Below are 18,337 nucleotides of genomic sequence, written 5' to 3' on the forward strand. Positions count from 1 at the left end.
AAATAAAATAATAAAATAAGTAAGCAAATAAATAACACAGGTTCTAGGAATCTGAATTCAGGTCCTCAAGTTTATGGGGCAATGCTTTATCTACTGAGCCATCTTCTCTCTACCCAACCTATGAAGTCTCTTTTCTTTATTTAAGATTTATTATATTGTTTTTAACTATGTGTGTGTCTCCATAAGGGAAAGTACACATGAGTGCAATTCCCAGAAGAGAGTGTCAAATCCCCTGGAGCCCTGTGGTTGCTGGAAATGAAACGGGTTCCCTGTAAAAGCAGCCAGTGTTCTTAACTCCTGAGCCATCTCTCCACCCCCTTATGTAATTCCTTGTCACCTGGGGCTCCTTAGCTCTAAAACAGTAAAGTGCGAAACTCTGATGTAAACAACAGTCCCTGTAAGAGGCTGCAGCTTGGCATACACAGTAGGAGCACCCATGGCCCGCACAGTAGAAACCGTTCTTGCCTTCAGTTACTTGGAGTACACAATGGGGGAGTCTCTAATGAAGACAGTCTTCAGGTACAAACGAAGGGAGGGTTGCAGTACCTTGTGACCCAGTTTTCTGGCTTATCCGCACACCTGGCTCCAGAGCTTTGGTCCATAAGCAGGCCTCTCCCATTTGGCTTCGAGCTGTCAAGGTTAGAACCACCTAAAGAAGAGAAGGAATTAAAGCATACTAGTGTGCTTGAGTACACAGAGCATAGCTACTCAGGCAGTGGCCAAGGAATCAACGGCCCAAGCTGGCATGCAGGTACGGTCTTACAAGGCACGTGCAGAGGCAGAAAGGTAGCTCACCTGGATGGTTTTGCCACTGAAAACAAAGCTATTCTAGCCATTCTATCCCGTTCTGGGAACAGCAATAGCAGAAGACCCTCAACACCCAACTCTGTCCTCCATATTCACCTGGATCTGCATATACACACCCATCAAGACCCACCTAAGACACATGATGAGACTCAGCCTCAAAAAACAACGGCAAGGGGGCTGGAGAGATGGCTCAGAGGTTAAGAGCACTGGTTGCCCTTCCAGAGGTCCTGAGTTCAATTCCCGGCAACCACATGGTGGCTCACAACCATCTACAATGAGATTTGGTACCCTCTTCTGGCTTGCACACATACATTCAGGCAGAATACTGTATACATAATAAATAAATAAATCTTTAAAAAAAAAAACAAGGGCAAATACACGCCTTTAATCTCAGCACTTAGAATACAGGCAGGCAGATATCTGTGAGTTCGAAGCTAGCCTGGTCTACTTAGTGAGTTACAGACCAACTAGAGCTACATGGTGAGACCCAGATTCAGAAAAGCAAAATAAACAAAACAACTCATGGGTTAAGGATGAGGCTGAGTGGTAGGGTGCTTATCAAACATGTGCGAAGCCCTGAATTTGATTCCTGACACCATCAAAAATAAATGAATAAGGTCACTTAAGATCTCAGGGACTCCTGGAGTGACATACAGAAAATGACAAAGGCATCTAACCATTACAACATGGAACCATACTGACATGGGGTAAGGGAAAAAGTGTTAACCACAAAACTTTAAAAATGTGTAGCCTGGGGCTGGAGAGATGGCTCAGAGGTTAAGAACACTCACTGTTCTTCCAGAGGTCCTGAGTTCAATTCCCAGCAACCACATGGTGGCTCACAACCATCCATAGTAAGATCTGGTGTGCAGGCAGAATGTTGTATAAATAATAAATAAAGCTTTAAAAAATATTTAAAAAAAAATGTGTAGCCTGTAAGCCCAAGTGGACAAGTGGGAAGCCATGCAAGCACTGTGCTCCAGTTCAGAATATGCCTACCATATGGCACAGATTAACAGCTGGGCAACTACTGCACATGAGCACAGAGTAAAGGGATGGTGAATGATGTAAGACAAGTGACCCACTATTGAAGCAGGAGAGTTCAGATGAGCAAAGAAAGAGAGCTAGAATGATCCAAGTGGTGATGGATGAGACTTAGGACTATCAATGTGGATTAACATTTAGCTTAACACAGGCGATTAGATATGGAAACAACCACCTACAACTCCAGCTCCAGCTCTGCTGCTGGCCTCTCAGGGACCCGACACGTCATATACTCCCACATATACACATGATTAAAATTAAAATAAATTTTAAAAAAGGACTAGTCACATAAGGCTGGTGATGTAGCTCAGCTGGGAGACTGCGTGCTTGTCTCATATGCATGAAGCCCTGGGTTCAATCCCCAGCACCATATAAACTGGGTACAGTAATCTATACCAACCCCAGCACTAGGGAGCTGGAAGCCGGAAGATCAGAAGCTCAAATTCACCCTCAAATATATAGGGGGTTTGAGTCTAAACTACATGAGACCCTTTCTCAAAGAAAAAAAAAAAAACTGACCCCCACCACACAGACACACATACTGCTTTGCTGTCGTCTGAAAGCAAAAGCACACTTGATGTGAGTCTAGGACAATTTTCTAATACTGGGCTCCTGAGAAGTATGGCTATCTGGGGACTGAGAAAAGAAACACACGAAATGAGCCTGAAATCTCTGACAGTGCTAGAAAGCAGGAAAGTACTAAAAACACACACAAAAATAATAATAAATAATCATGGGATGATAAAACAAGACATGACTCTCCCAGGGAGAATTGCAAAAAGCTCACACAGCAGCTTTCCCTTCGGAGAGGGAGCCAAGTCCCTACTCCACAGAGTGGCCTGTGCAGAGGGACTTCCTTCCAAAGCGTGAAGTATGCAAAGGAGGAAAATCAAAGCTTTGTGGGACAGAAATGTGACAGGCACTTCCTCAGCCAGGTGGTCAAGGTTCACCTGTGATAAGTAATATTGATAACCTACAGCCTTGACAGATAGAATGTTCCCTCCCTCTAGAGTTTTCTAGAATGTTTTCTCCCTCTAAGGAGAAAAGGAAGTGTTCCTAAAACCTGTCAAGGCCATCAAATACAAGGCAAGAATCAGAGGAAACTAAGTGGACACATGACAGTTCAGTGTCATGGGGGTCCTGGATGGGACCGTGGACAGAGTGGACAGAGAAAAATCATTAGGTAAAAATCTGAGTGTGGACTTTGGTCAATAGGAATCTATCAACATGGGTTTAATACTGATAACAAATGTGCCATCCCTAGTGCAAGACAGGTGATACAGGAAACTGATATAAAGTTAGGAAATTTTTCTGTACTGTTTTCATAGGAAAATAAAACTGTTCTGATGGATATGTGATAATACACTTTAGTCCCAGTACTCAAGAGGCAGATCCTTGAGGTTGAGGTTGGGCTTATCTACAGGGCAAATTCCAAGACAGCCACCGCTACAGAGAGAACCCATCTCAAAAGGGGGGGAAAAGTTCTAAACTGTAAAAGATTTTAGTACTAGAACCTTAGATCAAAACCCCATGAAGAGCTCATCCCTATCCAGCCTCTGCTCTTGTCCTGTGTCTTTTCAACCTTTGGCAGTCCAGCCTCATCTCAGCCCTCTGGAGCCCGGCCTTGGCTATGTCTGCAATCTTTCACTAACTGCTGCTTATGGTAACTGATAAACATGAGGCCCAGTCAGAGCAGGCTGCAGCTCTGTCCACTCTCACCTCCTTGAAGTGAGCACTTGATGGATGTCACTGTTTCCTTGGGAACTAGCCCTTGGAGGGTCCCTCCTTTTCTCCTTCCCTTGTAAAATCCTAAGCACAGCCCTTCCCTCCTAGCTGTTCTCTTCCTCAGCTCCTAACCTCATTTGGCCTCAGAGTTTTATTTTTATTTTCAATGTGGCTGTTGGGCTTCACAAACTCTTGCCCACTGAGCCATCTCTCCAGCCCTAATCTCAGGATTTTAAAAACTATACCCATGGCTCTCCCTCTTCCCCCCTCCCTCCACTGTCTGAAGATTTATTTATTTTGTGTGTGAAGGTCTTGCCTACATGTGTATGCGCTACCTGTGTGCCTGAGAAAATTAGAAGATAGCAGAGCATTCCCTGGAACTAGAGTTTGGGTTGTGAGCTACCATATGGGTGCTAGAAAGTAAACCTGGGTCCTCTGCAAGAGCAGCAAGTGCTCTTAACCTCTAAGCCATCTCTCTAGCACTTCCACGTGGGCCTCTTGCCACGTAAATGCAAATGGGGGCACAAGGAGACCAGGCTAGCCACGAGACTCTGTGGACCACTTTAGGAAAATAGCAGACAAGTTGGACATGGGGCAACTGTCAGCTTTGGTGAGACCTCGATAAGGAAAATGGAGATTCACCATCCAGTGAGAAAGCTCAGTAGGTAAAGGCACTCAACACCAAGCCCGACAATCTGATTTCAGTCCCCAGCACCCACATGGTAAAATTAGGGAGAACTAAGTCTCCCTAATTGTACTCTGACTTCTACATGTTTACTTACAGGTTTCCCTAAGTAGTGGCTTTGGCTGGCCTCAAAAACTCATAAGGATCCACTTACCTCTGCCTCCCAAGTGCTAAGAGTAAAAAAACACGTCACCATATCCAGCTTCAAAAATTTTTGTTTTAGCCGGGCATGGTGGCGCAAGCATACCTTTAATCCCAGCACTTGGAATCAGAAGCAGGTGAATATCTGAGTTCAAGGCCAGCCTAGTCTTCAGAGTGAGTTCCAGGACAGCCAGGGCTACACAGAGAAACCCTGTCTCAAAGAAGAGAAAAAAAAAATTAAATAAAAGGAAAAGGAAAAAAAAAAAAAAGAGGTAGGCAAATCTCTGTGAATTCAAAGCCTACCCAGTCAATATAGTGAGTTACAGGACAGCCAGGACTATGGCTATGTAAAAAAACCCTGCCTCAAAGACAGATAAAAATAAAATAAAATAGAGACACAGGAGAATGTCCTGCCCACCAAAGAGACTAATGAGCAGGAAAAGCAGAGTGAAGTTTTCTAAACACCTCAGCGGTTAAGAACACTGTCTGCTCTTTCAGAGGGCCCAGGTTCAACTCCCAGCACCCACATGGCAGCTCACAACTGTCTGTAACTCCTGTTCCAGGGGATCTGACACCCTCACATAGACATACATACTGTCAAAACCCCAATATATATAAAATACAAATAAATAAATTATTAAAAGAGAGATAGAGAGATAGAGAGAGAATCTCCATCTACAGCATCTGATCCCCCTGGAGGAAAAGCCACAAGTCACAAGCTGCACTGTGAACCCAGGTCATCTGTGCGATGCCATTGACTTGTGTGTGGGTCTTTAGGGGGCCCCTGGTCAGACAGCTCCAGTTTGCCCTGGGATGCTATGGAAAAACAGTATGATTAATGAAAATAGATCTTGCTTCACAGCATGCAAACAACTCAACACTAAACAAGGACTGATTTACATTTCTGTTCTACACCTTCCACCTGATCTCCAGTTCCTACACCCACGTCCCAGCTTCATCTTCTCTATCCCAGTAAATGGCGCCAGCATTCAACCAGCTGATCAGAATCAAAACCTCACACTCACTGGTCACAGAGGTACAAGCCTGTAATCCCAGGGCCTGGAAGGCTGAGGCAGCAGAACCCCCTCAAGTGAGACCAGCCTGGGCTACAATGTCCAACTGACAAAACAACCAGCAGGATGGGGCACGCCTACAATCTCAACACATGGACTACCACTGCTGTTCAAGGACAGCCTGAGATAGACAAAACTACCTAAAACCAGCAAACAAACACACCAAGGCCTTCTCCTGGCCCTGCCCATTTCCTCGCTCACACGTACATTTAATCCACTGGCAACTGAAGCAAGTTCTGCCTTCAAAACCGTGCCCAGAACGTCTCAGGACTACGGGAGCAGCTTCCTGTTTGTGTGCTTCCTTACATAAGGCCTATTGTTAGGTTCCCAGAGAGCGGCCACAGCAAACCTTAAAGTACACAAGAGTTTTAGATGGGGTCATTTCTCTGCTTAAATTTTCCAAATAACTTCCCATCACACTGAAAATAAAACTCACCCTCAGAAGCAAAAGTTAAGAAGGCCGTGCCCTGGGCATCTCAAGCCTCTGGGACCCCTCACATTCTGGCCCCATCATGTTTCCTTCTCCACAGTTCCTGGAACCTGTCAAGCTCATTGAATGCCAAGGGCTTTGCTCTTGCTGGTCCCTCTGGGATTCACTTCCTCCTGACACCCACATTGCCCACTCCTCCTTCCATCCAAGCCTGGGCTCAGGTGTTAGAGCTTCACCCTGACACTGTGGTAGCCAACTCCCCCACCGCCCCAAGCAAGTTCTCAATATCCCTTTACCTCTACTCTTGAAGCTCCGAAATTTCCTCAGCTCACAGCCCCTTACAATCAAAATATGTATTTCTTTATTGCAGGACAGGGGGTGGGTGTGGGCAGAGACAGACGGACAACAGGACATGTATGTCACAGTATGCTCTGGAGGTCAGAAAACAACTTGAAGGAGTTTGTTTTCTCTACCATGTGTGTCCTGGATCAAACTCAGGTAATCAGGCTTTGGGGGAAGCATCTTCACCCACTGAGCCCTCATCTTTTTACTTCTAGGTCAAAAAGATACCCAGGAGTGAGTTGCAGGACAGCCAGAGCTACATAATAGAGACCTTGTCTCACAAAAAAACCAAAACAACAATTATCCAGAAGTTCTATCTATGAGTGGTGGCATACACACATAATTCTGACACTTGGAGGACCAAGTGCAAGGACTGCCCTGAATTCAAGGTCAACCTAAGCTACAGAATGACCATTCTGTTTTTAAAACAAAACAAGGGGTTGGGGATTTAGCTCAGTGGTAGAGTGTTTGCCTAGCAAGAGCAAGGCCCTAGGTTTGGTCCTCAGTAGAGCACTTGCCTAGCATGTATGAAGCCGTAGGTTCAATTCCTCAGGAACAAAATACCCACACAAATACACACACACTTTAAAGGCTTATTTTACTTTTAATTGTGTGTTTGTATGTGAGTCTGTGGGGCGATAAGCGTGCTTGAGTGTGTGTGCACATGAAGGCCAGAAGAGGGCACTGGATCCAAAATGTACCCAACATAGATGCCAGAAGGAAACTCTGTCCTCTGCAAGAGTAGCAAGCACTTGACCTCTGAACCATCTCCCCTTCTCCACCCCCGTTTTTTGTCTTTTGAGACAGAATTGCACTATTTAGCGTAGGCTAACTTTAAACTTCCAGCAACCCTCCATCCTCAGCCTCCCAAGTGCTGGGATTGCAAGCCTGTGCCACCATGGTAAGTCTCAAATTTTCTGAGTGCTAATATGATGATCAGAAATGGAAAACTCCACCATGATACATTATTTCACACATGCACCTGCACTCCCATACAAACATGAACACACACACAAACATATACCTTTGGCTGTATGTATAAGCTGTGTATAATAAATGTCAGGTTTATACTTGGGCATCATCTCCATGGGATCTTATTATGTATAAGGCAAATCTAAAAAAAAAAAGAGTCTACACTCCCAAACCCTTCAGGTCCCAAGCATTTTGATAAAGGGCTGCTTACTCACACTGTTTACTTGTTTTTAATCACAAAGTCTCCAAACCCACATAAAGAATCACATCTCAAGGAATGCAGCACCATCTACTGTTGAAACTGCCAACTCCCCTGAGCTAGAAGTTTTATCTGTTCAACAGATCTGTGGTCTCATTGAAAATGTTATACTCCCACCATGTCCCTATAATACTTAGTCCTTGGATGCTTCAGAAAAGTTTGAGAAACACAACCAACTTTTAAACGTTTTTCTCTTGGGCACTGGGGAGATGGCTCAGTCAGTAAAGTGCAGCCAAGCAAGCATGCAGATCCAAGTTTAGATCCCCAGCACACATGCAAGTTCAGCATTGTGGTACATTTATCTGTAACCTTAGCATTAGCATTGGGAGTGGATGGGACTAGAGTTCATCACCATCCAGCTTAGCCCAACTGATGAGCTCCAGGCTCAGGGAGAGACCTGACTCCAAAGAATGGGGAGAGCCAGTGAGACAGTGCAGTGAGTATGGGCACTTGCACAATTTAAGTCCAAATTCTAGCCCTGCTCCCCAAGTAAAGATGGAAGGAGAACCAACTCCACAAAGCTGTTCTTCACATCCACACACATGCCAGGATGCACACACATGTATGGACTCACACACTAATAACAAAATTTTAAAAATAAAAGAGCTGGATGTGACATACCTTTAATCCCAGCACTTTGGAGCAGAAGCAGGCAGATCTCTGACAGTTCGAGGCCAGCCTCATTTACAAAGAGAGTCCAGGACAGCCAGGGCTTTGTTACACAGAGAAACCCTATCTCAAAAGAGAGAGAGAGAGAAAACAAGAGAGCAATTGATAAAGCCACCCAATCTTGACCTCTGGCTTCCATATACATGCACACACAGAGAAACACATACATTATGTCACAACCGCACACACCCTAAATAAACCTAAAAACAAAAAGGTTTACCGATTAGTACTACCATTTTTAGTATCAAGCCATTTTATTCATATACTATTTCTATCAGCCTGAGAGCTTGTGCCCTGGGTTCCACCCCAGCACTGCATGAAGCTGTGCATGGCAGTGCACACCTGTGATCCAGCATGCAGCAGGTGGAGGCAGAAGGGTCAAGAAGCTCAAGGACACCCTCAGCTACAGAGTAAGTTCAAGACCAAAGACAGTCTATGCTACAGGAGATGCTGTCTCACAAAAGTCCTAAAAGATTTGCAATCACTCGTGTATACCAGACCAGATGCCATTCCCAAGATAAACCTTGAGAGGCAGGGCTGGCTCTCCCTGGGCTACTCCAAGATGCAGGGACTGGTACGCAGCAGGCATGTACTGAGGTCTCGGAATGGATATAGCAGGGAACCGGAGTTGAAGGCCTTCTCCACCACTCTCTTCCTGGTAAATGACAAGTCACTTCCTTCTTTGTTTTCCTTTCTTGATTTATAACATAGGGACACTAACAGTATAGTGCCTGGGGCTCTGTAACAGCAGAGTGAGCCTCTCAGCCTAAGAAGCTGTGACTACAATGTCTATGAGTTCCAAGGCCTCTTAGTGTGCTCTGCCCCACAGGTGGGTAGTGTGCTGAGGACTCTGTCTTGCAGTGCTCCATCCTGCCAACCCTCTCTGTGGGATGGACTGTCTCCATTCAAGACATGGACGGAAACTTTAAGGCACCACTGGGGGATTTCCAGCTACGAGCAGTTCTCGGAACCTTTTCTCCCCAGAGCTGGCATGGAAGCTGGTTGTCAACAGGTCTTTACTGCATTTACTACTCCACAGCCCCACTCTTCCCTCTCTGGCCACAACTTCCCTTCCTTCACCTCTGCCAAAGCTTCCCCAGTTCCCCTCTGCTCCTCTCCAGCCTCAGTCCTCCTTTGTCACCCAGTCTAAGAGGTGACAAGATTTTTCCTTCCTTCTTCTGTTCAGTTACCAGGTCTAGGAATATTATCCTTATTGATTTATTTAAAGATACAATCCTGGCTGGCCTGGAACTCCCTACGTAGACCAGAAATTCAGAGATTCACTGACCTCCGCCCTGGACTGCTAGGATTAAAGCCATGTGCCACATCAAGCTCTCTTAAATACCTTTATATTTAACCTCTTCTTCATTCCTCCTGCCATGCCTTAGTTTCAGCCTTGATTTCTGCAAGGCTCATGCCTGCATTCGCCTCCTCCAACCCATTCAATCAACAGCTAAAAGATAGCATCATTCTCAATAGCTCATTTATGTATTAAGTGACCTTTGAAATAGAACCTTGAACCTGTGTAGTTAGCACATAAAGTTCTCTATAAATAACCCCAAAATGCCTCTCCAGCCCCATTTCTCACCCTCACCCCTACCTCTCTCTATAAGCCCTTAACCCACTCCCACCAAAACTTTACCCCTTTACCCCTGACCCTGTCTATATCCAATCCCACCCACCAATCCCATCAGCACCTGCTAAACTACAATCACCCTTCAACTTCTCAAGCCATCTCTAGTCCTCTCCTTATAGCCCCACTTATTCTGCTACTTCTCCTCCTGCACACTCCCGTGGGTCTCTGTTATGACTGGGAGGGTGTCAGAGGACAACTCTGCGGACTTGGTTCTTTCCTCCACCTTTATGTGAGTTCTGGGGTAAAATTCAGGTTCCTAGGCTTATACAGTAAGTGCTTTCTCTGCTTGGGCAGCTTCTTGCCCCCCCCCAACTTTAAGACAGGGTTTCTCTGTGTAACAGCCCTGACTGTCCTGGACTCACTTTGTAGACCAGGCTAGCCTCAAAATCACAGAGATCTGCCTGTCTCTGCCTCCCAAGTGCTGAGATTAAAGGCATGTACTACCATTACCACATTCAGCCTTAAAGATTTTTTTCAATTCTTTTTTACTTTATATATATGAGTGTTTGCCAGCACCACATGTATGCCTGGTGCCTAAAAAGGTCAAAAGAAGGTATCAGATCCCCTAGAACTGGGGTACAAAATGGCTGTAAGACATCATGTGGTCGCTGGAAAATGAAGCCAGGTCCTCTGCAAGAGAAGCCAGTACTCTTTAACAGATGAGCCATCTCTCTAGCACCAAGATTTATTCTTAAGTGTGTGTGTGTGTGTGTGTGTGTGTGTGTGTGTGTGTGAGAGAGAGAGAGAGAGAGAGAGAGAGAGAGAGAGAATCTGTGTGAGTGTATATAAATATGTGAGTAGAGGTGCCTGAGGAGTCCACAAGAGGGCATCAATCCCCTGGAGCCAGAGTTTTAGGTGACTGTGAGCTACCTGTGGGTGCTGGGAACTAAACTTGGGTCACCTCTCCAGCACCCTTGTCTTCTGAGACAGAGACTTGCTGACCAACTCAAGCTAGCCAAACCTGCTGCTTCTGACTTCCAGTTTCTGGGATCCCAGCACACCCTGCTCTCGGGGTTGCATCTGTATAGGTACTCATCACATCAGAGCTCTTAGATGTCCTATCTCTTTAGCTAGACCACATGCTTCTTGAGAGGGGACAGAGAGGATTCTTTTCCCTGTGGCCCCATAACAAGTGGTGCATCCTTGGTAGCCAATAATGAATATTGAACAAAACAGTCTGTTTTCTCTTCATTGGGGCCATTTCTCAGGGGTGATTTCTGAATGCATTCCTAGTGACTTCCTACCACGCCTACACTTGAAGTCATTTCCCACTAAGAGCAGCATCAGTCAGTCCTAACACCTGCAGCCTATTCTGGGTGTGGAGTAGTATGGAATGCTCACTCGCTCTTGTCTGTTTGTTTAAAGGCAGAGTTTCTCTTGTGAAGCCTTGGCTGTCCTAGACTCACTTTGTAGGTTGACCTCAAATTTACAGAGATCTGCTTGCCTCTACCTCCCCGAGTGCTGAGATAACAGGCGTTTGCAACTTTGCCGAGCTTCTTTTTAAATTCTGACTCTGCATTCACATCTTATTAAAAAAAAAAAAAAAACAAAAAAACAAAAAACTTCCCACACAAACTTTGCTTAACAGATACTGTTGCCTTTTAAGGTTTCTTCTTAGACTGAATGGCAATAGAGAGCCACAGACCCACAGAGCCTGACTTTAAAACCTCCAAGCCCCATGTATATTGGAATTCAGAATGGGGCCCTTTAGAATAAGACATTACCTACACCATTGCCATTAACAATCCCAGTAGGGGCTGAGATGCAGTACAGCTTATGAATAGCAACTCTTGGATAAATAAAGCCTATAAATAGACTTTTATTGGTAAAAGGAAGTTTCACTGCCAAATCTAGCTTGAGCCAAAGAAAAATTCTTTTCAGCTTTTCAGCTCTCAAAGTTTATGGGAGTTCAGAACTGCTGATGAAGCCCTGAAGATGGTGGTGCTGAGGGTGAATACATCACCATATGCTAGAAAGGACTGTGAATCTATGTTCACATATACGGCCCTTATAAAGCAACACACATCCGTATAACACACACACACACACACACACACACACACACACACGGCTCTGGTTTAGATGCAGCTTGCCCACAACGCTTTTCTGGAAGGTTAGCCTTCATTTAGCAATGGCAAGTGGTGGTGGGACTTCTATAGCTCAGGCGGCTATAGGTGGGTGATCTGGTCAGCTGGGGATGCCAGTCTCAGAAAGGATTAAGGCTATTCTTGTGGGATACCAGTTAGTTCCCTCAATGGCAAGTCATTCCAAAAAGAACCCCAGCCCTTAATCCCTTCTGGCTTCACAGTGTGACTCTGCCACACACACTGCCACACTGTCAAAAGATGGGGTCCTCAAACTTGGACCTCTGGCCTCCAAAACTGTAAGCTAAAGAAACATTAAAAAAAAAAATTAACTAAAGCCCAGCAGTGGTGGCTCACGCCTTCACTCCCTGCACTTGGGAGGCAGAGGCAGACGGATCTCTGTGAGTTTGAGGCCAGCCTGGACTACAGAGTGAGTTCTAGGACAGCCAGGGCTACCCAGAGAAACCCTGTCTTGAAAAACTGTAGAAAAGCTGAGACTACTAGTAGAGGGGTCATAGAGACTGAAGAGGACACTAACTAGACAGGACTCCAAGTGGAGGGAAAGGAACACCATCCCACCCACAAAAAACTTCAATCCTAAATTTACCCTGCCTACAAGATGTTCAAGGATAAAGACAAAACAGATGGAGGGAAGGTGCAACCAACGCCTGGCCCAACCTGAGACCCATGGGAGAGAGCCTACCCTGACACCATTAATGATGTTCTGCTATGCTCATAGACAGGATCCTAGAGTAGCTGTCCTCTGAGAGGCTCCATCCAGCAGTGGATCAAAACAGATACTGAGACTCATGCCAAACATTGGGTGAAGCATAGGGACTCGTGGAAAAGGGGGGAGGAGGGAAGGATAGAAGGACCTGGAGGTGACAGATGCTCTACAAGACCAACAGAGCCAACTAACCAGGGCCCATGGGGGCCTTGCAGAGACTGAAGCACCAACCAAGGACCATGCATAGACTGCACCTAGGCCCCCTGACACTGATGTAGTAGACGGGCAGCTTGGTCTTCATGTGAGTTCCCTAGTAATGGGAGCGGGTGCTGTCTCTGACATGGACTCTATTAGCTCCTTTTGATTATGTCACCCTGGTGGGGCCGCCTTGCCGGGCCACAGGGAAAGAGGACATGCTCAGTCCTGATGTGACTTGATAAACTAGGGTGGGTTGGTAAGAAGGGAGGCTCCCCTTCTCTGAGAAACAGGAAAGGGGGTATGGGAAAAAGAAGGAGGGAGTATGGCACCAGGAGGAAAGAAGAGAGGGAGCTACAATTGGGATGTAAAGTGAATAAATTAATTAAAAAAAGAAAAACCAGGAAATACATATATATGTGTATGTGTGTGTGTGTGTGTGTGTATATATATATATATATAAATTATATAATTCTCCCTTCCCTTTTCTCCCTCCAAACCCTCCATCTGACCTCCCTTCCCCCACCTCTACTCCTTTCTTTCTTTCAAACACAGTCTCTTTTTCTTTATACATTATGCAGCATCGGTGTTTGGGGGTTTTGTTTTTGTTATAGTTTTCTGAAACAGGGTCTATGTAGCCCTGGCTGGCCTGAGGCTCAGTAAATGGACGAGGCTGGCCTCCAAATCACATATCTGCCTAACTCTGCCTCCTGAGTGCTGGGACTAAAGATGTGTTGGTGACAGCACACCCAACCAGGAATCTTTTAATAGCATCAGAAAATAAAGATCTACAAACAAAGAAAATTTGGAAGAGTATGCAGCAAATACTTAATAGTGGTCATTTCTCTATGGTAATGTTCTTTTTGCTTATTTCTGCTTTCTTTTTCTTTTTCTTTTTGGCTTTGTTTTTGAGCTGGGCCTCAGGTAGTCTAGGCTAGTCATAAACTCAAGTATGTAGAACAGAGTGACTTGAACTTCTGACCATCCTGCCTTCATCTACTGAGAGCTGTGACTACAGGCGTGAGCCACTGTGCCCACTCAGTTTGTAGCGGGCTATGGACCAAACCTCTGGCTCTGTGCACATGCACTCGACCAACTGAGCCATATCCCAGCCCTAATCTGTGGTTTTCGCATTACATAAAGACACAAGCTTTGGAGTCAGAAGCTTCTGTTCTACTGCCTCTAGCTGTGCATGACCTAGAACAAGCTATCTGACCTGAAGTCTCTGCTCCCTCAGCTGAAGAAAATCAATCGTACCTTCCTCCTCCGGCTGATGTCTTTTTCCACAATTAACCTGGAAGCCATCATTCACCTCAGTAGCCTAGGTACTCTAGAAGTCAAACAAGGCCAAAACCTACAAAATGAAGACAGGAGACTAGGCCTCAGCTTCAAACTCTCAGCACCAAGCCTACCACTCATGTAGAGTCTAGGCTTTTTACAAGAGAGTAAAAGTGGAAACTCAAATTAAAAAATCCTATTTCTGGGCTTGTAAGATGGCTCATTAAGGTAAAGCACTTGCAAGCCTGATGACCTGAGTTTAAGCCCTGGAACCCATATACAGGTATCAGGACAGAACTGACTCCATATTGTCCTCTGACCTCTCAAGGCTCACTGACATACCTACCCACTCATGCACATGAATAAGTATTTTTTAAAAAAACTGAAACAAAAAGCTAGGCAAATGGTGGCTTAGGCCTTTAATCCCAGCACTCGGGACACAGAGGCAGGCAGATCTCTGTGAATTTGAGGACAGCCTGGTCTCTAGAGTGAGTTCCAGGACAGCCAGGGCCAGGGCTACACAGAGAAACCTTGTCTCGAAAAACAACAACAGACAAACAAAATCCAACCATAACAACAAACAAACTGAACATGCTGGTACCATACCTTTAACCCTACCACTTGGGAAGCACAGGCAGGTAGATCTCTGAGTTTAAGGCCACCCAGGCTATATAGTGAGATCTTGTCTCAGGAGAAAAAAAAAAAAAAAAGACTTTTGAGGACAAATGCCTTGTCCAAAATTATGACCATTAAATACACAAAACACCTACAGTGTGACAACTCAGGGTTTTTTTTTTTAATATTTCTTTATTATTTATACATTATTCTGCCTGCACATACACCTACATGCCAGAAAAGGGCACAGGATCTCATTATAGATGGCTGTGAGCCCCCATGTGGTTTCTGGGAATTGAACTCAGGACCTTTGGTAGAACAGCCAGTGCTCTTAACCTCTGAGCCAGCCCGACAACTCAGTTTTTAAATTCACTTTGTATAAACGTGATAGCTATCATAACTATCTCTGATGATTCAGGCCCGGACCCTTCTCGAGGAATGGCCAGACATCATGGTTCGCTGTAAGCTCAGCCTTCCTGTCTCCTGCGAGCCTCCACAGGGTGTTCTATACTCAGGTGGGTCCCAGGTAAAACTATGGTCTTTGCCTGAGCTCTCATTGCAGTCAGCAGCACCCCCATCACTCCCCTGCCGTCCACTCACCTTCTGGGGGCCCCAGACTGAATCAGTCAAGTGTCTGTTCATTTTCACTACTGCTGCCACCTCCTCATTTGCTGCTACAAGAGCCAAGGAGATCCGCCCACTTCTCCTTACCCAAAGTAGTCTCTGGTTTGGCCACATGAAACTCTGATTTCATCTTTCTGTTCCAAAACTTTCAGGGTTAGACAATGCCTGTAGGTTAAGACCAAAACTGGTTCAACTGGCATCCAAGGCCCTTTGCATATTGGCTTTCTTCTCCCTCATTAATCCACCACCCAGACATCTCAGTCTAAAAGGACAGGTTCCCACACATGCTGCACTCACTCCCACTTCCACATGAGGTCCCTCCTACTTTCTGGGTTCTTTACCTGTAACCCAGTCTCAACTCCTGCTTGCCCTCTCACTAAGCTCTGCTCACCCTCATGAGCCTTCAGCAGGTGTCTCTGTGAATCCAGAGAGCGTCATCTAGTACTTTAAGAAACATTAGAGGAACTTTGGAGAAAACCTCAGGTTTTAAAATAAATAAAGCTGAACATTTTCCTGGCTCCATCCATTACATCATATGAAACCTCAGGCAAAAGACAGTTTGTTTCCTCATTTTGAAAAGTATGACCACAGCTCATAGCTGTAACCCCAGCACACAGGAGACTGATGCAGGAAGACTCTTTAAAGCCAGCCCTGCAGTGTGTGTACCAGACTCAGACGAGGCTACAGAATAAGACCCATCTCAAAATAAAGCACTGTCTGGTATGTAGTTGGAACTAGGAAATTTTGCTCTGTTCTTTCCCTTCTTCTCCAGAAGTAATAATCCCGACATTGCTTAGTGGAGTGTCTAGTCTCCTTACAGGCTGGAGAAATGGCTCAATGGTCAAAGGTTCTTGCTGCTCTTGCAGAGAATCTGGGTTTACTTACGAGCACCTGCTTCAGGGTTTTGTACAGATGCAGCTCACAACCACCTGTAACTCTTGCTCCAAGAGACCAGACACCCTCTACTGGCATAAGGATGTATCTTGCCCCAGGACCCCTCTGCTTCCTGGATGCCAGGGAGTAAACAAGTTTCCTTTACCATGTTCTTTCAGTAGGGTGGTTTCACAAGCAAACAGAAATAAGAAAAAACAACAAAGAAGGGGGCAGGGAGAAAGCAATAGAGGCAGATGACCCTGAACTTAAATCTCTGAAAGCATGATGAGCCAAAATGAATTCGTGTGTGTATGTATGTGTGTGGGGGTGGGTGGGGGTAGGTAGAGAGGGGGGTGTACATGTGTGTGGGTATCGCGGGTATCCTCAGCAGCTAGAAGGAATTGGGTCCCCTAGAGCTGGAGTTTCGGGTGGTTGTGAGCTGCCAATGTGAGTGCTGGAACCTGAACTGAGGTCCTCTATAAGAGCACCAAGGGCTCTTAACTACTGAACCATCTCCTGGTCCAGTTTAAGTTGTTTTCCTCTGGTATTTTTGTCATGGTATTAAAAAAAAAAAAAACAAAAAAACAAAACTTACTGAGCAGTGGTGGCGCATGCCTTTAATCCCAGCACTTGGGAAGCAGAGACAGAAGGATCTCTATGAGTTCGAGGCCAGCCTGGTCTACAAAGCAAGTTCCAGGACAGTCAGGGCTACACAGAGAAAACCTGTCTCAAAAAAAATCAAAACAAAAACAAAGCAAACCAAAACACCTTAATATACTCCCAAAATGAAAAATAAAGATGTCCTTCCAGAACCCTTATTATTTTTTGAGATAGGGTCTCATGGTGGACAGTAGAATAGTCTCTAACTTACAAATTCACTGCATACTTGAGGATGGCCTTGAATTCCTGTTCCCCCTGCCTCTACCTTAGAAGTATGTACCACCACACCTGGCTCCTAGAACTTTTACAGCACATTAAGGTCCAGAGAGCACAGTAATTGCTTAATAAATTGCAACTCCTAATAATAGTTGTGATACATTCTGAGCCAAATGGTAAGACTTTGAACTTCACATAAACCTTGAACTTCTCTCTCTCTCTTTTTTTCTTCTTCTCCTTTGGAGGGTAAGAGGACTTTTTTAGTTAATTATTTTATTATTATATTATGCTGGGTTACATAAGGCCATTTCCATAAAAGTTGACACTCTGAGCACACACACACAATGCCCCTTTTTCTTTCTTCCCCTCCCCTTCCCATTAGTCCTCTTCATTCCCCTAGATGGCTTCATTTCTACTTGCACATCATCTACACACGTACGACTTTATATACCCACATAAATCTAGGAAGCACAACTGAGAAGAAAAGAACATGTAATACTTTGTGTGTGTCATGCTCACGTTTGTGCTTTTTGAGATAGGTTATCTCAACTACCTGGAGCTTGTGGATTAGACCAGACTGGCCAGTGAGCCCCAGGGGTCCTTCTGCCGCTGCCTCCCCAGCACTGGGATTACAGGGGCATGCCACCAACCCGGCTCTACTGGGTGCCAAAGAACAAACTCCTGCTTATGCAGCAAGGACTTTCAGGACTGAGCTGTTCCCCAAGCCTGAATATTTTTTTCCTCTGAGAATGACATAATAACACTTCACATGATTATTTCCAGTTGCAGGCTAGGCTTGAACTCCCAGTCCTTCTACCGCCATGCCAGGCTTTCAGTTTATTCGTACAGCAAAGCAGAACAAAGTGTTACATAGTACCCAGGACTCAAAGCTAGGCGTTAGTGAGTGAACTTAATAACAGAAGGCACTCGGCATTGTTTGTTTGGGCTTGGTTTTTGTCTCTCTCTCTCTCTCTCTCTCTTTTTTTTTTTTGAAACAAGGTTTCTCTGTGTAGTCCCAGCTGTCCTGGAACTCGCTTTGTTGAACAGGCCTACCTCGAACTCACAGGTCTGAGTGTCTCTGCCTCCCAAGCGCTGGGATTAAAGGTGTGCACCACTACAAGTGGCTTAGTTGTTTTCAGCTTTCCTTAGGTGGCAGAGGTGGCCAGGTCTGCAGCACTTCCTGCAAGTTCCCCTAAATCAAGTAACTTTGCTTCAATTGTTTGATTTTGTCCATTTTGTTAACATTGAGGCCAGTATCTTGTGTCCTTAAAAAAAGTACTAC

General features: G+C 45.2%; 1 protein-coding gene across 12 annotated transcripts in view; it reads right to left on the reverse strand.

The window, feature by feature from the left end:
- The window catches only part of Inpp5b (inositol polyphosphate-5-phosphatase B), a 62,342-nt gene that overhangs the window by 24,284 nt on the left and 19,721 nt on the right, over nt 1–18,337 (reverse strand). For 5 of the 12 annotated variants that reach the window (XM_060379575.1, XM_060379577.1, XM_060379581.1 and 2 more), the window contains 2 exons: nt 8,100–8,210; nt 547–649 (listed from right to left, as the gene is read on the reverse strand). In XM_060379575.1, coding sequence (XP_060235558.1) covers nt 547–649; nt 8,100–8,210 — 214 coding nt within the window. Of the gene's footprint in view, nt 1–546; nt 650–4,508; nt 4,617–8,099; nt 8,211–18,337 lie in introns of those variants that run through there. The other 7 variants (XM_060379576.1, XM_060379578.1, XM_060379583.1 and 4 more) reach the window with 2 other exon arrangements.

The sequence above is a fragment of the Meriones unguiculatus genome, chromosome 3 (assembly GCF_030254825.1).
Source record: "Meriones unguiculatus strain TT.TT164.6M chromosome 3, Bangor_MerUng_6.1, whole genome shotgun sequence".
Classification (NCBI taxonomy): domain Eukaryota; kingdom Metazoa; phylum Chordata; class Mammalia; order Rodentia; family Muridae; genus Meriones; species Meriones unguiculatus.